At 40.7% G+C, this 22,875-nt stretch overlaps 1 protein-coding gene across 5 annotated transcripts in view; it reads right to left on the bottom strand.

Moving 5' to 3' along the window:
- Positions 1-22,875, bottom strand: part of LOC143018935 (protein Aster-B-like) — a 146,636-nt gene that overhangs the window by 55,508 nt on the left and 68,253 nt on the right. For 3 of the 5 annotated variants that reach the window (XM_076174528.1, XM_076174532.1, XM_076174530.1), the window contains exons 2-8: positions 14,192-14,599; positions 10,367-10,538; positions 9,641-9,704; positions 8,526-8,711; positions 6,640-6,743; positions 5,595-5,771; positions 4,253-4,441 (exon numbers count right to left, since the gene is read on the bottom strand). In XM_076174528.1, coding sequence (XP_076030643.1) covers positions 4,253-4,441; positions 5,595-5,771; positions 6,640-6,743; positions 8,526-8,711; positions 9,641-9,704; positions 10,367-10,538; positions 14,192-14,599 — 1,300 coding nt within the window. Of the gene's footprint in view, positions 1-4,252; positions 4,442-5,594; positions 5,772-6,639; positions 6,744-8,525; positions 8,712-9,640; positions 9,705-10,366; positions 10,539-14,191; positions 14,600-22,316; positions 22,466-22,875 lie in introns of those variants that run through there. The other 2 variants (XM_076174531.1, XM_076174529.1) reach the window with 2 other exon arrangements.

Genomic DNA, 22,875 nt, shown 5'->3' with positions numbered 1-22,875 from the left:
CTGCATATAACCCTTCAACACCGTTTTCTGTACGTACAATGGAGGCAGAAGCAAATCTGCTTTCGACTCAGTAGCTTGGCATCTTCCGTTGGGTGACGTATTTTGACTGTTTTCTTTTTTCAGTTTTACCTCATTTCAATTTTTCTACATTTTCCCCTATCCAGCAAAGAATAGTGAATATCTTAAGACATTTTCAAAACTACCTTAAGAAGAAAGAAGAAGCAACTTATAAAAATGGTAGACCTAAGACAAAAGTTATTTTAACATTTTAAACTGATGTACTCGGATATCAAAGAAGTCGCTATAGGATTTGTCATTCAGGACAACTGTTGGAGGTGTAACTGAGTGTATATTTAATAATTTGGATAAATATGGCTGTGTTGAGAAGCTTGTAGCACAGATGATGGGCAAATGGTGATGGTATCCCATTTTAAATGGTATTCAAGTTACACAGAAAAGGCATCTGCAGCTTTAATTACTGCTATGCTTATGAATTACAATTTGGGTATTTTTCGGAAGTGTACAACTACGCGATGTAGTATTAGAAAATAAAAAAATAAATTTGTAAATTAATATACATCAACGTAATGTACGTTTTTCTTGGAGGAAATCAATAATAAAAAAAATACACTACAGAACGAAGCTGCATTCATAGGATCGAGACGCCGTGTTGTCCAGTCCCGCTAAAAGCAAATGCACTACCAAAAGAAACTGTGACCATAGGATCTAGAATACGCTTTCAGTACCTCGCACGCACGGTACATATTTACAGTACTACCGCACTGAGATTCATGTGTTTCTTAAAACTATACAACTGTACACCCCGCAGTCCGATCGGATATCAAAACAGGCCGTAAACATTCCTGACTACGACAACGACCCTGATGACCTATAGAATTACAGGTGTCGCATTACTAAATGCAGGTTAGGTTAGCATAGATCAATTTATCATGTTTTGATTTTTTCGACCACCGCATCTATCAAAACAAAAATGGCGTCTCAATCAGCCCCCAGCGGCTTCTTTCGTAATTGTATTGCTTTTATCAACTTTTTCTGTTATTAATTTCCGACAAGAAAAAATATATATTACGTGGATGTATTATAATTTACAAAAATCATATTTAATTTTCTAATGCTATATCGCGTAGGCGTGCATTTTCGAAAATTTACCAAATTTTGTTCAATCTCTGCAAACTTCATATCTGAATGTACAAGCTTCTCAAGACCAGTAAGGCACTTGCATATTTCTTCCAGCACTACTAAACGAACGCAATTTCTTGACGAGATAGAGAGAAAACGCATTCCAAAGGCAGTACCAACGAGATGGAGTTCAAATTCAAAACTAATCCCATTTTACAATACCATGGTGACCTTTGCAAACTCTTCAATAATATGAACAATAATCCATGTTTTGGGATCCAGATACTTTAGTGAGAAGCAATGGGTTTTATGAGTGGCTAACAAAAGACTACATATGATGGTTAATGATGAAATTTTTATTAAAACTGACACTCTTTTCAATATCTTACAAATCAAAATTATTGATATTCCATACTGCATTGAGAGAATTAATGGAACAATAAATTTACTTGAGGATCTGCACAAAAATTTTGAGGATTTGTACTAAAGTATGAAGAATGTTGCAGAAAAAATAACCGAATCAAAATCTCGTACGAAAACTTCAATTCATAGAGAGCGAGAATATTTGGTGTAATTTTGGATGACATACTGAAGAACATGAAAACAAAATTCGCTGATTTAAAAAACTTATTGTTCACTTGTGTACAAAGTAGAGATGGATGGGGTGAACACAAGGGGGTGACCAAGGATGAGATGAATAGATGGGGTAAAAGGGGTGTTGAGAAAGAGGAGGAAGTCTGTTGAAGGAAGGAAGATGACAGAAGATAGGGGTGAGTGGAGAATAGTTGTGTATGGATGATGCTGTGATGCATGGAAGGGAGTGGGTTGGGGATGCAGGGGTTAGGGGTATGTGTGAATATTTTGATGCAGTCCAATGGGATTTCTCCCCATCTTCTCTTTTTCTGCAAGGGGGGGGAGGGTCGTCGATTAAATGAAGCAGCCTTGGTGCATTGCTTCTGATCCAGGGCAGTGGACGAGATGCAGGGATGACTTGTCATCCAGGAGGAACCAAGAAAAAGGGGGGGAGGGTGGTGATGGGAGTGGAGTGTGTGGAGATGAAATGGGTGGGAGTGGACTTATGCCAATGAATATAAATAAGCTATCATTATTGTTCTCTTACAACAAGATTAAGACAGTATGCAATTACCATGTATTCTAGAATATGGCTCACTAAACAATTAATATTGCACATGTTTTACCCTCTCATCAGTTACTTCACAAATTTTGTTGTGATCAATACCTTAAGATTCAAAACCACATTTGGGTTGGTCATGATCCACTTTCACCTCCATATTAAGTTGATTTGATATTTATAACAAAATCTAGAGTAGGATGAGAACAAATCTCAATTGCTTTTGTGCCATTCATATTTTATAAGGTAGATGATGAACCACTCTCTCTCAAGGACGATTGGAGCAATGTCAGGAATGATTTACCAGTTTGCTTGCTGTGCTTGCACACGTATATGTGTGCATTTTTCTGAGAGCATGTGGATGCTTCTGTGTGTACTTGTGTACATCCATGTAATATTGCCAGTACCTTCATAATACCATGCTTCCTAAACAGCATTTCATCATTTCAATATTTGTAATGCCTGGACTTATCTTACTTCTGCATTAAGCTATGCCTCAAATCTAGTGTCCTAATTACGCAACAAAATTTCTCAACATTCATTCAATCTAATTTCTTAAATTACCTGAACTCTGCCCTTATGTTTATATATTAACCACTTCAGTACAAGTCAAAATCTCTTGTGCAGCATCAGCTGTCATATGTAATTTCCATCACACTACTCCCATTATAAAATAAAGTCGCTAATGTATTACTCATTCTCTTTTACTCTGAGTAATAATAAACACAGAAAACATGATCAAACCAGTTCACAGAATCCTGGGGTAACTCATGTACAACTGCAAAATATATATATAATCAGGATGCCGATGCTGGCATCCTCATGTACTCGTGCTTTATGACACCTATGTAAGCACCATCATACTGAAGTACATACATACATACATATACCAAGGCTTTTTCCCCCTTACAAGGGAGGTAGCCAAAAAGGAAAAGGCATAAAATCATTCCCACCCATTCCATCCCTGAATACACTCCACACCCCTCCACCCTCCCTCTTATCTTAGCACCTCCTGGATGACGGGTCATCCCTGCACCTTGTCCACTGCCCTGGGTCAGAAGCAGTGTCGCCAGACTGAAGTAGTTAACAAATAAATACATGTAATTCTGCACAAACTTTGCGTTGGTGGCATTCTTAGATTGTGATCATGTTGACCCTTTCCCCCTCACTAACATCGTCCTTCTATTCTCTACATATAACAAATTCTGTATTCAATACCTGTTTCATAGTACCTATTTGAACCCTCTCCAATTGTAAGACACCAATTCTATGTGGGGCATATACTACCATAGCACATGTAAGTAGTTCTCATGTGTTGGGCTGTTTGCATTTATATGTCTTTGCCCACATTATTATGAAGTCTCACAATATCTACATCCATCTGTTTAAGCACAATCTTCACATTAGCCCACCAGAAATGTATTATCTTTTACAATGATGTTTATGTGGTCCAGAAGTTCTAAATTCCTGTCCATGATCTGATTCAAACTTTTTCCTCTCGTTGCATTATTATTCCCTCCAAGTTTTATTTCTATATACTCACATGCCAAGGGGACATTTTTCTCTTACTATCCTGGAAGGTAACAGTCAAACCACACGCAATAACAACACAGTACTTAAGTACTCTTTATCCAACTTTTGACTCCATAAAATTTCTGCAGTCAACATCCTATACAATGGGAAATATATACAAATTTCCTTGCAAATATGTACATAAGGATATATAGTATACAATACTTTGCTACATGCCAATAAATAGCAACTCTTTTCTTGAGATTGTGGTACCACTGTAATTTTTCTTACCATGGCAACAATTCACCTCTTTATTTTCAGTACAATTGCTTCATAAATCTGCTTCTTCGCTTCTATGTCTATGCTCCTGAGGCAGTCCCTCTCTAAGGAAGACAGACAGACAGACACAGAGAAGAAGAAGAAGAAGAAAAAAAAAAGAGAGAGAGAGAGAAAGATCATTCTACTTACCTCAGTTGAGTCTACATTGTACATCTTCATAGGTGCAGTCATTGTAACAGATTCCCGATCAGTACAAGACATATTTTTTGTGTCATCTTCTGTGGAAGGTGCAACATAGTCATCATCGTCACTTGTGAGACCGAGTTCATCACCATAACAAGAATGGACCCACTGCCACAGTTCTGTCGGACTCATTTGCTGGTTAAAAGGATGAGAAAACACTTTTGTTAAGAACTTTGTCCATACTTATCATGCTATTCTTTGTCTAATTTCCTGCACTTTCTGAATCATCTGTTAGAAGTCAAATCAGAGCAATAAACAGTGAACATGTCTTTCTTCATTTCCTTCAATATCATGGTACTATTTATATTTTTTCTGATTAATAATGAACTTAGCAGATTCTGGTTTGCATGGGTACATTGGGTCCATCAATTGAAACAAAATGATCTTTAGTGAAGAAAATACAGATAGTATACTACCATACACTAAAAACCATCAATAAATGAATTCTCAATATATATGTATAGATCCTTTTCTCCTTATAACTGAGATGACCCAGTCAAAGCATATACCCAAAACAATAAGAAAAAACATTCAACCACATTCATTTTGACTCCATTACTCACATAAATAATTCTGAGTGCCCTCAACGTATTTCCCCAAATACCATACATTTGTAACACACTCCTTGTTAGCAACCTCCAAGTCCAATAAAGCATCTTTAACCCTTATCAAAATTTTCTTGTTACATATCTTGTTACAAAAACACACTTCCTCTCCAAAATCCAAAATGCTTTTCCCTAATTACTCTGTCTGTTCCTTTCCTAATCCTCTCTATTAGGGTGCCATACGACATGTTGACTGGGAGAGGAAGGAGTACCAAATGTAAAAGACCCAGATCCTGGATGCAGAGACATCAATCCCCTCCCATCTCCACAAGGGGGTGTGGCCCTATGGGTCTCTAGCAAGATAGGCCAATTCATCCTCTCAATTACTGCCCTCCCATACACCTTACTAGCTACACTAAACAGACTGATCCCTCTAAAACTAGTGCTTTCATACTTATACCATTTTCCCTTGTATAGCGGAACAAGACATACACTCCTCCAGTCCAATCATTATACAATTTCACCACATTCCCTTTTAACTACTCCTCCCTTCATTAGACACTCCACATGATGACCACCTAACCCAGGTGTCTTACTTTCACCTTTCAATCCTCTTTCTATCTCCTCTTTTTCTATAGATGTCATCCTCCTTTCCATACAGTCATCAATGTTTACAGTTGAAGATAATAATGAACTACACACCAAAGATCTCCATGATTTCTATTTTTACTCTCTCCACTTACCTGGTCCATAAGAGCATTTTGCCAAATCCTGAAGAGCATTAGGTATGTCTTGTCTCTGGCAGTGAAAGATGTGAAGAAATGTTTTTCATTATCGACACTCACTTGGAGAGCATTTGGAATGACTAATGCAGTCTTTTCTTTGGACATGGTTACAATGTCTTTACATCTTATCGTTAACTGGAAAGAAAACAAGAAAGAATATATAGGTACACAGGTCTCCATTCAATACAGTTAGGGCCTAATATATAGCAAAAGGCTTCTTTTCTCTTGTATGGGAGGCAGCCAGCCAAGGGACTCATCCACCACCCATCCTTCACCCTTGTGGATGAAGGGACATCCTTGCCCCCTGCCCAATGCAGCAAGACACGGCAAATCCCTTGGGACTGCATCTCTAGATGGAAGTGAAGGGGTTGATTGATTTTGAAGATGGGCAGTAGGGACATCACTCTTTCATCTGTCCATTTTACATGACCACCACTAGCAGGTACCTGTTGTTGGTCCCTGGGTTATGTAACTGTTCAGGTAACATGCATTTACCTATTTGCTGGTTATTTCAAGGCTGCAGGTCTTCTGCAGAAGAGACCCAGGGCAATAGATTGATTGACTCTTTGCATACATACATATACCAAGGGCTTTCCCCCCCCCCCATACAAGAGAGGTAGCCAAAGTCAAAAGACATTAATCCACTCCCACCCATTTCATCCCCACATACTCCACTCCCATTCACCACCCCTACATCCCTTTTTTCTTGGCTTCTCCTGGATGACAGGTCATCCCTGCATCTTGCCCGTTTGCAACTGTTCATAAAATGCTGAATAACTATAGATACAGTACAACTAAATAACACATTTGTAATAATTTGTACCAACAACTTCACAAATAATAATTTTGAGTTTTCATCCACTTAAATGTCAAAGAACTTCATATCCAAGGGCATGATTTTAAGAAAGTACAAGCATGCATAAACAATCAAAGAATAATCTTTCATACCTTAATACTACAGCATATTCTATATTATACAATAACTAAATTGAACTGTACTTACCACAGTCTCCCATCCAAATATTTTTGAATAGAAGCAAAAAAAGTTGGGTGTAACGTAGAGCCTTCCATGCACAAGAATATCCTTTTGGAGAGCACATGAGTAATCTGAAAATAAATTTAAGTCATCTGCATAAGATTCTTACTTAAAAAAGTATTTTACGAAAAAATTTCAATTATCTATCTATATACCACGGGCTTTATCCCCCTTACGAGGGAGGTAGCAGTCAAAAGGCAAGTAACCACTACCATCCACCACCTTTTATTCCATTTAATCTTAGCTCCTCATGGATGACAGGTCATCGCTGTATCCCATCCACTGCCCTGGATCAGAAAAATGCAGCAAGACACAGCACATCCACAGTAAGGCTGGTTCATTTGTAAATCAATACTGCTTTGGCACAACTTTTCTATAAAATACAACTGACAATCTTCCTCCTCAGATGTTTATTAGAATTCAGGAAAAAATACATACATATGCACTAGATAATATGTAATACACAAAGGGCTTTTTCCCCCTTACAAGGGAAGTAGCCAAAGTCAAAGGCATAAATCCATTCCCATCCATTTCATCCCCACATACTCCACTCCCATTCGCCGTCTCTCCCCCACTCTTTTCTTGGCTCTTCCTGGATGACTGGTCATCCCTGCATCTCGTCCACTGTCCTGAGTCAGAAGCAATGCAGCAAGACACAGTACATCTAATAGATAATGCCATGTATAAATGGAAAAACATGTTCAAGCAAAAACAAGAGGCCCTAAAGATACAAGCCATTATATTCCATTTGAGACAGGCACGTAATGAATTCTTGTATAATGAGTGACAGAGAAGCTTAAATACGTAGGTAGGAGATGGGAGGGGGTGCTCAGGTCACTTCCACAACCCACAAAATCGTCTCATTGCATCTGAATCATTGGATAGCATCCGTCTATGTACCTAAAGGCTTCTTCCCCCTTATATGGAAGGTAACCAGACAAAGCATACGCCCAACCCTCACCCATGCTACACTCATTTGTTTCCCTTTTATCTTAGCTCCTTGTGGATGAAGCACCCCCCCCCACACACACACACATACTCTCTAGGTCAGAAGCAATGCAGCAAGACATAGCACATCTACGGCATGGCCTGACAACCTAAGCTGGTTTATTCCCTACCACTTCATTTACGTGGTGATCACTTAGTTGCCATTTATGACATGCATGGGAAACATTGTGGCAGAAATCTTCCATCCTTCCCACCACCAACACCACAGAGGAATCCAGAAGTAGAGTCAGAAGTGGTAAAGAATAGTTTCAAGGGAACATATAAGAGGTGGGACAGTTACTTTTTTACTACAGCCTGTACATCATATATCCCAGATAAATTTGTGGCAAGGTATGCATTTTGAAGTTATATTATTTACCCCAGGGTGATTGTCATATTAGTGGAATTTTCACACTGTATATTGGAAATGGTACCTAATTTACTTATGTCATATCATTGATTTCTCTTATACTGAATGGTCATGACAATCAATCCACTCCCCCAGATCTCTCTTACAGGGCCCATGCTCCTAAGAACTGGCAATGGCCAATGGACTAGCCACAAATCACTCAAGGTGGAGACATTCTACTGATGTCTTGGTAAAATTTGAGTGAGGCAGTATAAGGTAAGGTGTTCTGTATTTTCTGTAAGACGATTGCACCTTGTTACATTTACTGGCTCATCTTTTACTCTTGCAATGAGATTCCCTATTACCACTACATTTACATTCCTCCCAAAACTCTGTACACATTCTACAACTAGGAATTACACAGAAATACAGACACAAAAAAACATCAAGAAGAAAAATATATCTGTAAAAACTTTCCACATTAAAAACAAAATGTATAAAATACTGCTCAACTCACCAACTATTAGTCGTTCATCAGATGGCAAATCCTTAAATAGTCTTTTAAGGTCCTCCGATCTGCTTTTATATGTGGGACTGAGCATACTGTACCAGGCCTTCTTGCTCTTTTTGTCACTTGATTTTGAGTCTCGTGATTCTTTCCTATCTCGGTCTTTTGATGGTATTCCATTGTTTGTTCCAATGTCTGAAAAAAATATATATATACAGAATTACATGTGTAGTCCATTGGAGATGAGAACAAGTTCTAATATTTAATCAAAATTATGTAAGGAACATAATAAATATTTTGGAAACCTAAAAAACTCCCAAGGTGGAGAATGGTATGATGCTGTGATGCTGTGTAGGGGAGGGGGGTTTGAGGGAGTATGTGTGAATGATATTTTGATGCAGCCTGAAGGGATTTCTCTGACTTCTCCTTTTCTGCATGAGGAAATGGAGGGGGGGGGCACCAATTAAATGAAGTGGCCTTGCTGTGGATGTGCTATGTCTTCCTGTATTGCTTCTAACCCAGGACAGTGGATGAGAGGCAGGGGGTGACCCATCATCCAAGAGCAGCCAAGAAAAGAGGGAGAGAGGGTGGTGAATGGGAGAGGAGTATGTGGGGATGAAACGGGTGGGAATGTATTTGTGCCTTTGACTTTGACTAACTCCTTTGTAAGGTGGAAAATGCCTATGGTATTTGTATAGTATATACCACTCCATCCACTTACATATTGTGCACCCATGGATATGTGTATATGGATGAGGTAGTAAAGGAAGCAAATACAGACTGTGGTATTCTTAAAAAAATTCTTTCCTTATATAAATCCTTGGATGGGAAAGATTTTTATAATTTTTTTAAATACCACCACAAAAAAGAGAGAGCTTTCCTTATATAAATCTTTCCCTTCCAAGGACTTGTATAAGATTTACATGATGAAATATATTACTTTTTTAAGAATACCACCAAAAGGTGCTAGGTAGATTTGGAATTGGTGTGCAAGAACAAGTCATGGAAAATGACCCAAATCATCAAATACAATAGCATATGCTCCCAATTGCTCCTATAATAATGGAGTCCATATGCAGATGAACAAAGTTCCCCAATTAAACATATACTTTACGATGACTCACCTGGCCCTAGACCTCTTCCAGTCTCCAAAGATCTACAAGATTCTGACGACCGACTCGTAGAGTCCTGGAAATAAGAGTACAAAGAAGTAATATGTTTTCTTCCCTTCATGATAATCTACCTAGCAATCTACATACCAAGGGCTTCTTCCCTGTTGCATGGGAGGTGGTCAGCCAAAGCATGCATGCACTTCCATTCATTCTACTCCCTTCCATTATCCACCATTTCCTTCTCATCTTAGCTACTCATGGATGAAGGGTCATCCCTGTCTCCTGCCCTTTATTATCAATAACATTAATAATGATAGTAGTTGTTGCCTAGTTTCATTTAATGGAAAACTTGCATCCCTACAGCAGCTGGCAACAGTTTTTGGTCGCTTCCCACAGACCTATCTGGGAAGAGACTTTGACCTGTTGTCAATGTTGTATTGGTTTGGTAATTTCTATGAAAGTAATAGAAGGGGAGCAGTTGCTGATTGTCAGCTTTCCATATTTAAAAAGGGAATACAGGTGACACTAATAGAGTGTCAGCCCCTCAGGGATGCAACTCCTGATGGAGGTAAAGGGGATGAATGGATTTTGAAAATAAATAGCTCTACTGTCCATCTTGCAGGACCACCACAAGTAGGTACCCATCAATGGTCCCTTTTCTTTCCTTAAAATCTTGTTACATTAAATCTGAATAAAATGCAGAATATTTCATAAAAATGTTAAGTACAGAAGACTTACCAATTTTTCATTGGGCTGTTGGTCCAGATGATCACTGAAGGACTGATCAAGGCTCCCTTCTCGAGAAAATGATCCTATTGTATCATTCTGAAGTAGTTTGTCTTCGCTGCTATCGCATGATGCTTCCCGCAAAATTAACCTCGGACTTGGTTTTGGACTGGAGCATGGGCTACTGGAAGTAAAACAAATACAGATGTTCAAAATAACAATATAAATATTCCAATGGTCTTTACCCCCCTTGTAATGGAGGAGTGGCCAACTAAAACATGTTTTGACTCTTTGTAAAAGAAACATGCATAAAGGTGAATCCCCAGTATGACATGCATGGGAATATGATGATGATATTATCCCCCCCAACACAAAAGCAAGAGAAAAAATGTCCTAGGAGTGGTACAGCAGAGAATTAAGAACAATAATAATTGTTCCCTCAAGTTTCACCAACTGGAAATGATTCTTGGGCCTTTCACAGATTTCTCTGTACTAGTAGACTATTTCTATGTCATTGGATTATAGTAGTTGTAGGAGTGGAGCAGTTATCAGTTGTCAGCACTCATACATGCATACATATACCAAGGCTTTTTCCCCCTTACAAGAGGGGTAGTATGTGTGAGTAAATTTTGACGCAGCCCGAAGGGATTTCTCCCCGTCCTCTCCTTATATGCAAGGGGGGACGGAGAGGGGGGGTCGCCGATTAAATGAAGCGGCCTTGCTGTGGATGTGCTGTGTCTTGCGACACTGCTTCTGACCCAGGGCGGTGGGCAGGGTGCGGGGATGGCCCGTCATCCAGGAGGTGCTCAGATGAGAGGGAAGGTGGGAGGGGTGTGGAGTGTATTTAGGGATGAAATGGGTGGGAGTGTTTTTATGCCTTTCCCTTTTTGGCTACCTCCCTTGGAAGGGGGAAAAAGCCTTGGTATATGTATGTATGTACAAGAGAGGTAGCCAAAAAGAAAAAGGCATAAAATCATTCCCACCCATTCCATCCCTAAATACACTCCACTTCCTCCACCCTCCCTTTTATTTAGCACATCCTGGATGACGGGTCATCCCTGCACCTTGTCCACTGCCCTGGGTCAGAGGCAGTGTCGCAAGGCACAGCACATCCACAGCAAGGCCGCTTCATTAAATCGGCGACCCCCCTCTTCGTCCCCCCATGCATAAAAGGAGAAGACGGGGAGTAATACCCCAGCACAAGGAAAATAATACATACATACATACATATACCAAGGGCTTTTTCTCCCTTACAAGGGAGGTAGCTAAAGTCAAAGGCATAAATTCACTCCCACCCATTTCATCCCCACATACTCCACTCCCCCTGGAGCCAAGAATATAACAATAACTAATAATAATACAATTTAATTCATTTAAGAGACCCATGAAGTAAACTGGCAAAAGGTGATCCTCTAATATGGACATCATACAATTATTTTCCTTGTAACCATCTTCAAAACCATTCAACACCCTCAGCTACATCTGGAGGTTCATTCTTGAAGGACTGACACCCAGTCTGCTGATCAGGCCCAATATTTCTATCAACTTTGACGGTACTTCCTCCACCTTTTTTTACATAATGAAAGCTGATAACTAGTGACTGTTCCCTTCCTACTACTATGAGACAGTAATAAAAAGTTGTTCCACACTAATACAACATTTTCTTACCAGAGAGATCTATGCAAGGGCCCAAGGACTGTTGTCAGCCACTGCAGGGCTGAGTTTCCAGTCAATGAAACTTAAGGCAACAATTATCACAATTACAGCTAATATTAAGTGCACATCAGGTTGCCTGATGTATGATGATGCATCACAATATGCACATTACTGCTGTTGTATTTGTTTTCACCTTGAATAAATGTAACATCACAGAAAATGTGGTCAAGCCTGTTCAGAGAATATGCAGGTCACTCAGCTACAATAAAATAGATATAATCAGGAAGCCAACAACAGCATTCTCTTGTACCTAACTTGTGGCTCATGACAAATATGTAGGTGTCATCATATTCATGAGGTTAATCAAGTCCCTCAATATTATTTATTTCTCTGATAAGCACCTGTTTAAACACCAATTCAATATGTATACAATATATACACCAAAAGGCCCTTTCCCCTTTATAAGAAGGGCTGCCTTATCAAGGCATACACCCATCCTTCATCCATCCCATATCCATTCAACAGTTTTCCCCACACTATATATCCTTCAAAGATCCATTCAAATATTAACCATTCATTGTTGCCTAAATTTTTACTTTCAAGAAAACCCCCATCCATCACCCTTATTTACCTCCATAAGATATAACGAAGTATATTATGTACATATTTCTACTACTAATTTCTGCTACGATTATCTCATCCAAGCCACAGTGAACTAAGTCAAAAACCCAAACCTGAACCCACTCATCACATCATATGCACCTGTTCCTCTTTCATTACTATTATATCATAAAATTAGTATCCATAATTTTTTATCAAACCAATTGATATAGTGATGCTCATAATAGATTTATTTTGGATAATGACAAATGACCCAGGGCAGTGGACAGGATGCAGGGATGACCCATCATCCAGGAGGTGCCAAGATGGGAGGGAGGGAGGAGGGTGGAGGGGAGTGGAATATATCGGAAATGGAATGGGTGGGAATGGTTTCTATGCCTTTTTCTTTTTGGCTACCCCTCGTATAGGGGGAAAAAGCCTTTGGTATATGTATATGTATGTATTTCTGTTACTAATTTCTGCTATGACTATCTCATCCAAGCCAGTGAACAAGTCAAAAACCCAAACCTGAACCTACTCATCACATCATATGCACCTGTTCCTTTTATATATCATAAAATCAGTATCCATAATTTCTTATCAAACCAATTGATATAGTGCTGCTCATAATGGATTTATTTTGGATAATGACAAATTATTTAGTTTTTCTAAAGAACCAACTGTATAATGAAAAGGTAAAGGCAATTTTGAGTAACCTCTTTAGCAGGGTAGTGCTTTTTATCATTTTATTTTTTCAACGCTCCCTTATCTTATTCTGTTGTGGGGGTATTACTACTGTGATGATAGGGTTATGTCTCTTTGGACAGCCAAGACTCCAAATACTGTAATAAAATTATTATTCAACTAGTGTATGGATCTCACATTTCATTTGTCTAAATTTATGAGGACAGATGGAGTGAGAAATGTAGAGGTGAGGTAGAGAGCAGGGGCAGAAAGAGCTGGCAGATGATCACAGAATGCTGAGATGGTTTAGGTGTATGGTAAGAATAACTGAGAAGAGACCAGCAAAAATGATTGTGGGAATAAGAAGTGCATGAAGTGAATTTGAGTGGAAGATCAAGAAAGATGTGGATGGACAGGTTGAAGGGGGGCAATGGATGCAAGTGGAATGTCTGTCTGGCAAAAGATAGGAGTGAATGGACACTGTTTGTAAATGGAGAGGAAATGACATGGCTCAAATGAATGATCTTGTTTGCTCCATAAATTTCTTTAGTGGATTTTCAGGGTGGGGTGGGAGTGGAAGGTTTGTCATATAATGGAGTGGTGGGAGAAATAAGCTCCAGCTGTCAGGACCTACTGTGGAAGCACTGTGTTTTGGTGCACTGCCTTTGGACCAAGCAGTGTGGCAGGGTTCAGGGATGACCCTTCATCAATGAGGTGCTAAGATGGGAGAGACTATAAATGGGTTTTTGGAGGGGTGTGGGATGGGTTTACAATTTAACTTGGCCACCTCCTTATAAAGGGTGACAATGCCTCTTGTGATATGTATGACATTTTCTCAAAGTTATATCTATAAAGCTTGTTACTTCCCCTGACAAAAATAGTTTTACATCATCTTACCTTGATCTAACATCTCCATCCAGCTGAGATACATGAACTGACTGTGAGCTTGACGTCAATTCATCTATGGGTCCGACGGTTGTGTGAGTCTCAGCATATGGCGAGGGAGATCCATTTGGTCCACAAGCATCTGGGACAAAGGCAGGAGAGGAAGGGAAGTGTAGTGACGTTGACAGGTGCTGGTGCTGCGGAGTAAGGCTGTTGGTGTTGGGGTTGAAGGCAGGCAAGCAGGAAGTATTGGACCCAAGCGGACATGCCGACACAGAGCTTACAAGGCGCATGTTTGGTCCTTCACCTTGAACTATGGTTGTACTTCCTGTTACAATGCCACCACAGCTCACTGCCAAAGCCTGTACTGTGGATGGCCCACCACCACCACTTGCGCACAAATTCTCAGCCGATTTCCACCTGAAATAAAATGCCCAGCTATAGAAAAAAGAACAATATGTCCAAAGTATACAGTAAAAATTACTAAAGAAATACTTAAGAGTTAAAAAAATAAAATAAAAAATATAAAAAATAGCAATTCTCAAAATTCTTCCATGAATTCTATTTCCTACAGTGCTCATAAAATACACAGTACATAATAGGTCTACAGTTGTTACAAAACCAAAAACAACTCCTCACCCTCGTTTCTGAGAATGGAGATGAATAATCTTTAAACAAATTTATATCCTTACTTGTCTAATTTGTTACAAAGCTTTCACTGCAGTGTACTATTTTCTCATTCAACTAATACTTATGTAACAAGTGACAATTACCTGCTTGTGGTGGTCTTCTAAGACATATCTAAGAGAATCCTCTCCCCACTGCTAATATTCGAATCTTTCCCCAAGATATTGGCACTCTGTTCCCTGACCAGATGCAAGATCTCCCCTTATTGACTTCAACCTTCACTTCTCTACTTTTTAACATAAGAAGAGCTAACAACCGTCAACTGCTACCCTCTTCCTCCTACTGGATGGTGACACCGAGTTCCCACATTGATGCAACACGAGTTAGCAGTCCAACGTTTCTTCCCAGAGAGATCTATGGGATCCCTTGCCCCTGGTCTCTCTTGCAGAAGACCCCTGCCCCCGAGGTAACAGAAACAGTCCACCCCAAGAAGACGGATCACAGTCATCCAAGCTCCGGCGTCGAGACCAGGTGGACATAATCAACCACACCTCCTCAAGGAGTTGCGGCCAGGACTGGCTGGCACCTGGTCTCCAGACTGGAACAGAGAGTTCTATGGGAAGACCTGAGGGCTGTTGCAAACTAATGTGGGTCTGCGGGTTTCTGATCAGTGCCAAAAGGCTGCACTTATCATTTCCATGTGGATTTGATGAATACTGAATTTTTGGTGACAACTAAGTTTCTCCATGGTGTGAAATATTCCTAACTCTTATGGTAAATGTAAATATGGTTTATCATCCTTCCCTGTGTTTCTCTCAGAAGGGAGGGGAAAAGGATGAGGGAAGGGATGAGAATGCAAAGGACAAGTAAAAGGATGAGAGAGGAGGAAGTGGATGATGATGATGAATAAGATGACGAGGAAAGGGAAGGGGGTGGAAGGTGAAGGGGGAAGTGGAAAATGGGAGGGGAAGATGGAAAAGGGAAGGGGAGGCGGATGAGGAAGGAAAGGTGGTTGGGGGAAGGAGAGGCGGACCGGAAAGGGGAGGCTGACAGAGAAGGGATAGGAGGGGAAATGGAGGCAGAAGAGGAAAGGAAGAAAGAGAAGGGGAGGCAAAAAGGGAGGATGAAGAGAGGGTAAGATATGAGGGAGAAAAGAAGAAAGATGATGGGGAAGAAGAGGGGGATGAAGAGGTACAGGAAGAAGAGGAGGAAGAGAGGAAAGGTATTACGGAAGAAGAGGAGGAGGAAGAGAGGAAAGGTATTGAGGAAGAAGAGGAGGAGGAAGAGAGGAAAGGTATTGCGGAAGAAGAGGACGAGAAAGAGAGGAAAGGTATTGTGGAAGAAGAGGAGGAGCTAGTGAAGGGGGAGAGTGGAGGAGGAACTTTTTATTTATCTCTTCTTATATATTACTATTATTCTTTTAATCTACTAATGCAGGTTAAACATAACCTGTTGAGGTCCACCAGGTAATTATGGGTCATCTAATTTTTTTCCTTTGACTAATGCCAGATGTTTTTATTCCGATTTGATAGTTTAATTCTCCTCCATCAATGAGGACGATGCAAAATAATAAAAAAATAACCACAATCTACTTTAAAATAGATATATAAATAAACAAATATATACATAAATATTCAAATGTGACGCCATGTAGCTGTGGGTAAAATATTTAAATGAAAACTACAACTCTACTTATTTTTTACACACAAACACATACATGTACACACACATGTATGCAGGTATACATGAAACACAAAACAAACATCAGTGACTGACGCTAATACATTACAAGCCAACACAAACATCACATAAGTATTTTTTCAAAACATGTCCCACTACTACTTACACCAACCCTCAGCTTACATAAAAACAAATTACACTGAATAGGCGCCAACGACGGGTGCCTGCAAGACTGACAGCAAAGAGGAGCATCTCCCTGCCGCCTGTCTTCTAAAAACCGGCCAACATCCTCACCTCCATATGGAGGCGTGGTCCTGAGGGTTTCTCAACCAAACCCATGATCGCAATTCATTAATTTTTATTTTGTGTCAGTCTTTTCACATTAGGGGAGTTGATAACTGGCGACTGCTCTCATTATATTATAAACTAGTGATATAGGAATAGTCTCACTGATATAACACAGGGATAGTCCAAGGAGATTCCTGTGTGAAATGACATCGGCATATCTTTATAAAAATCCATGTTTTAGCAACTTGTGACGCCCCTATGTATCAGAGTCACTCATCATCCTTTCGTGGATTTAAAAAAAAAAAAAAAAAAAAAAAAAAAAATCCTGTACTACTTATATCGCTCCACTTCTTCGGTTCAGTACTATCCCTAAGAACGAAAACGCTGGTTATTGCTGACAAATTTCTGACACTACTAGACAATTTTATAGACGGACCCAGGGGCTGCGGGTTTCCAGTCAATTCGAGGCAATAATTATCCTCACTACACACAAATACTATTGTCTATACTGTATACTCTACATGTTATTGTGACTACAACTGTTGTTACTACTACTACTACTACTACTGTTGCTATTAATATATGTAAACATTACAACACTAAATACATTCACGAAACATATTCCAGAGCGCACACGCACGCACGCACGCACACACACACACACACACACACACACACACACACACAATATAACAACCTTTTCTCTGAACTCGCAAACACGAACTCGCATTGTGGGTGCTGGTCACCCTAGCTACAACACCTTGATCAACCCCAGCAGGAGCGCCAGAATGCGTGTTGGCAACCTCGGGGGAGGGGGAAGAAGGAGGAGGGGTGGGTGGGGATTAGATGGTCGCTATGTGAAGAGGGAGTACGGGGGAAGTACAGGGAGGGAAAGGGTCAAATACAAAAGAAAAGGAGAAAGGAAAGGGGAGATTAGGGAAGGAAAGGAAAGGGAAGAGAAGATTAAGGAAGGGAAGACTGGGGAAGGAAAGGAATGGAAAATGAGATAGCGAGAAAGGAACGGTAAAGGGAAGGAAAGGGGAGGGAAGATTAGGGAAGGGAAGATTGGGGAAGGAAAGGAAAGTAAAAAGGAGAGAGCGAGGGAAAGGAACGTTAAACGGGAGGGGAGATTTGGGAAGGAAAGGGGAGGGAAGATTGGAGAAAGAAAGGAAAATGAGGGAAAGGAGAAGGGAGTATTTCTTCAGCATTAACCAGCGCGTCTATCTTAAGGGAAGATATCATACCGAAGCCGTTGTCAGCATTCTTTTAAATTAGTCTGTTATCATAAAGAATGTTGCGTGACTCTGGTCGGTAGGGGTGTCAATAACTTCTTTAAAAACAGTGGCTGTGTAAAAATCATTCAATTAATATCCCATACGGAGGAAAGGAGAGGGGGAGGGTAGGAAAACAGGGAAAGGGAAGAAAAGGGGAGGAGAGGGAGAGGGGGGGAAGTGGACGGAAAGGGGGGAAGGGGAGGGGAAGGAGATGGAATGGGAGGGAAGGAGAGGGGACAGGGAAATAAATCTCTAACAACACCTGTGCGAGATTAAACAAGTATGGGAAAGCATTCCAATCCTTGCGTTCTTATACACACACACGGTGTGTGGTGTGTGAGTGGTCTCAGACCTACCCAGAGATCGGCAAATAATGAGCTCTGAGCTCACTGCCCCGAGAATACACACACACACACACACACACACACACACACACACACACCACACACACACACGCCACACACACACACACACACAATCACGCGCCACACACACTATGAAGGATTCGACCTCCCGACACTACGCGGACGCTCTAACCGCTAAGCTGCCGGTTATCATGACGGATGGCCGCGATGCCGGAAGGAGGGAGGGTTCCGGACCGGCTCAACGCGTCCGGGAGACCGTCCGTGCGCGTGTTCGTGTGTCTGTGTGCGCGTATGAACTAATATGAATAATGAAAATCTGGCGCCTGGTTTGAAGACCATATGACACAAACTCCAAGGAAAGTGAAGCTGGTTAGCTAACTGACTGACAACACCGAAGAGCAATAAATAAATAAATAAATAAATAAATAAATAATAAATAAATAATAATTACACACACACACACATTCGGTCAAGTACAGAATATTTGTCCAGGCTAAATTGTTAAGTATAAAAAAAAAAAAAAAAAAAAATCAATTTGTTCAGCGAAATTAATTGTATGACGGAATCGTCGCGCAGCAAAGATTTTTTTTCTCTAAAATTCTAATTCGAAACTCATACGAACCTCTAAGGTGAAATAATAGTGACTATGCTTGGGGTTAACCCCAAGTCCAAGACTCTTACAACTTTAACGACACAAAAGTGACAAGAACGCGAGATCGAAGAAGAGGAACCACTAAGACTTCGCCAGAACCACAGTCGAAGTCGAGACCCGAGAGGATCCCCAACAGACCTTCATCATGACAGATGGAGACCAAGTGAAGGGAACGTCTTTAGCCTTCAACATACACTGCATGACCACCGGGCTATCCCCTGGGGGAGCGATGCAAGATCCGCCAAAATTGGAAACTCTACCATAGTTGGGCGCCCCGTGTAAGCGCGCGTGCATTTTTTTTTTTTTTTTTTGTCATCATTATCATGGACTGTAGTTTAGAAACTCTTCTATCTTTGCGAACAATCTTAAGCCGTTACCGAGCTGGTTTAGTTAGTCGAGGGCTTTTCGTTAACAGTCCTGTTTTTTTTTTTTCTTCCTGTGGAGTGGCCGAGGCATTGGTGTTTTGTCGCGCATGATTTGGTGTTGAGTCATTACCGTTTGAAAGGGTACATGACAACGTAGATTACTGTTGCGGAATGTTATGTAAATCTGATATTTAACTAGTACATGTAACAGTGTCAGGGGTGCCTTACATTGGCAAACGCGAGGGTCATTTCCTGTCATGAGGTGGCCCTGTGTGGGGGCGGGAATGTCCTGTTCTTGGTCGTACTTCTGAGTTCCTTAATACATGACTTGTATTTTATGATCCCCGTAATGTAGTGTATAGGATCATATCTATATTCGTGGGGTCCCGTCTCTATTCTTCCATGGGTAAAAACATTTTACCTTTGAGTTCACTTGTGTTGTTTGACTCGCCTATTTTCCCCCATACTGTTCCACGAATTAATACGTATAGAAAATATTTTTTGAATGTCCTTCAAACCTCTTAATTTTTTTTCCATATATAATATTTGTGTTTTGTAAGCGAGACTTGACCTTGGCTGCTCTCTCTCTCTCTCTCTCTCTCTTTCTCTCTGTATAAATGTGTGTGCGTGTTTCGCCTAGTCTGGACCAACACAAACTGAATTCTTTATAATTTGTCGAGCACGTGCATACACTTACATAAACATTCACTTCCTCACGCGCAACCACGTAAACAAAGGGGACAAAGAAAATGTGTAAACAACGCCAAGAAACAGTTTTCCATACATATTCATTAACTAGAATAGTTTAGACTTTAGAGGCAGGTATTAGCAATGACTGCTACCTGTCCCAACAGTCCTAGTGCATTGGGCAAAGGTGACTGCTTCTGCCACGGCTACTCAGCGCCTCCTGACGTGGGCTCCTCACCTTTTTCTATGATAGTTGTTTATACAGGGCCCTACGAGAGTAGTACCATCACATATCAATTGACAGCATACTCCATGTGTGTGTGGGATGGGGGGAGGTCGTCGCTTCACTCCCGGAGCCAGCTCCCATGCAGACACCCAGCCTTCCTAATCCAAACGACTCCCAACAGGTTTGATCGACTTGTCCCAGCCATAGATTCTATGGGACATCCCCTTCTTCGCCTCCTCCTCCGTCGAGGGTTGGTGTCTCTTATGGAGGCAAATATCCCCTGGGAGTGAGTGGCATCAGGGAAACGTGCCACATGATGCCCACACAGCCGGAGTTCACGTCCACGAATTATGCTGGTAACGGCATGATTATGCTGGTAGCAGCATGATTATGCTGGTAACAGCATGAGTATCACGTGAACCTCACGGAAAAGTCTTTGGTTTGATAGTCATTACACTTGTATCTTTCTTGTATAATACATCTGACACACACACACACACACACACACACGTTTGTGTGTGTGCGTTCGTGCGTGCGTGTGTAAGGTCACAGCATTTTCCACGAATTTGGCAGAATATGAATCACGAAACAAACGAGATCAGACAATGGAAAATCACACACACACACACACACACACAATCCTGACACACAAAAAATCTGCAAAGAAAGCGAACTGTAACAGAAAAAAAAATGAAATCAAAGAAACAAATACATAAAAGCGTGGAGTTACGGCACTGATTCAATCCTATAAAGTTGAACGAGGTAAATACACAAATATGTGCGCAGGCACAGAAACCTCCACCGTCTCAGCCTACGGCAAGAGAAGCTGTGGGGGTTAACCAGACCTCTTGAATCTATACGGGCACATATAAGATAGGTTTAAGGTTAACCTTTTCACCACCGAAGGAGGGGGGTTGGTTGGTTGATTGATTGATCGATCAATCAATCAACTAGCCAGTCCACTGCTGAACAAAGGCCTCAAATAATACAAATAGCCTAAATTAAAGGAAAATAGCTTTCAAGTATGAACGAGATTATTATATAAATTACAATTCCTTTACTAAGTTATGACGCCTCACCCTCCTCAGACGAATAAAATCGCTTGGCGGCAGCTAGAACAATATCATCAAAGTGCGTCACTGTACTAAAGAAGCCTAATCGCGACGGAAGTGGTTTTTAGCCCTCGGGTCGCCAAGCCAATGGGTCACCAAAGACTTGTGGACTTTTTTATTTTCCCAATATTTCTTTTCAAAATTTTAGGAAATCCCACTGAATTTTTTTTTAATTCTCATGGATCATTATTATATCAATGCACTACTTGCATTAATAAAAATCTTTTCGTATGATTCTTGTTTCTGTCAAGCGTTTTTACAAGCACAAGTATTTTATGATTTAAATAAAAGTGTTTATGAAGGCAAGGGTAGCCATGGTCGATCTGGACAGGATTTCGGGGTGCAGCCGGGGGGGGGGGGTGGAGAGAGAGAGAGAGAGAGAGAGAGAGAGAGAGAGAGAGAGAGAGAACTGCTCTACGGCGACGTCCCCATTTAAGCCGAATAAATCCCTTCTGGGTTAATCAGAAATAAACATTCTTCGACGCCAAGAAGGGGGTTAAGTCCTTCCCTATAACAATGTACGTTATATATCCTCTGAACGAGTTTAGATTGACTGATTTATTGATTTATAAGATTTCTGGCCTTTAGTCAAGCGCCGGAGCCATAGGACCATTCAGCGCATATTTATCAGTTTTAAATTTAAGGAAGTCTTCTTTATCGATTAGACTACTACTGTATTAACTTGTACATACAGATACGCTCACACACACTTATACATATATATATATAAATACACACACACACGAGTATGTTATATAATACGCACCAAGGACATTCCTATATACTGACTAAATTGGAACAGCTGCTGTTTTTGGGTTTGTTATCATCTTGGTCTCCCGTGTTGTCCAATGGCGGCCTTACATTTTGACAGATCAAGCAGCAGGCCGATCATTTGATGTCCCACTCTGACTCCAAGATCAATCGTGACTGACAATAGTCTCGAGTCGGTTGGTTGACGTCGACTCCCACTTTACGAAATTAATCTTCAGATCCTCCTCCTCCTCCTCCGCCTCCTCCCCCAAGGCTTGTTATCTCCCTCACAAGGGAATGTCATTTGTTATATAGATAGGTAGAGTCTTCAGCTTCAAGGAAACGGAGCTCTGGAACGTTCTTGATTCCCTTGGAAGGACTGAGCCATTTAGTTGCGTTTCCACCGTTTCTCAAGGATACTTTATAGAGTATTGGACGGGAAGCTAAATGCCCTTTACAGACTTCTCAGGCGATCTAGTTGTTTTTTTCAAAATAGTGCTGAAGGGTTGCACACATCACAACCATTCAAAAAGGTACCCCCCTTCAACAGATGCTTCTAGGTTTCGTCCAATTTCTATCACTCCTAATTTTTCTAAGGTTTACGAACAGCTCGTCTTATCGACCCAGTCGCTTTCTTGAGCCTTCGCGTCAGATTCCGTTCACTTTTCTT

Source organism: Oratosquilla oratoria, chromosome 36 (genome assembly GCF_046742065.1).
Source record: "Oratosquilla oratoria isolate Oo_2021 chromosome 36, ASM4674206v1, whole genome shotgun sequence".
In the NCBI taxonomy this organism is placed as follows: Eukaryota; Metazoa; Arthropoda; class Malacostraca; order Stomatopoda; family Squillidae; genus Oratosquilla; species Oratosquilla oratoria.
This window is presented reverse-complemented; position numbering and strand designations above follow the sequence as displayed.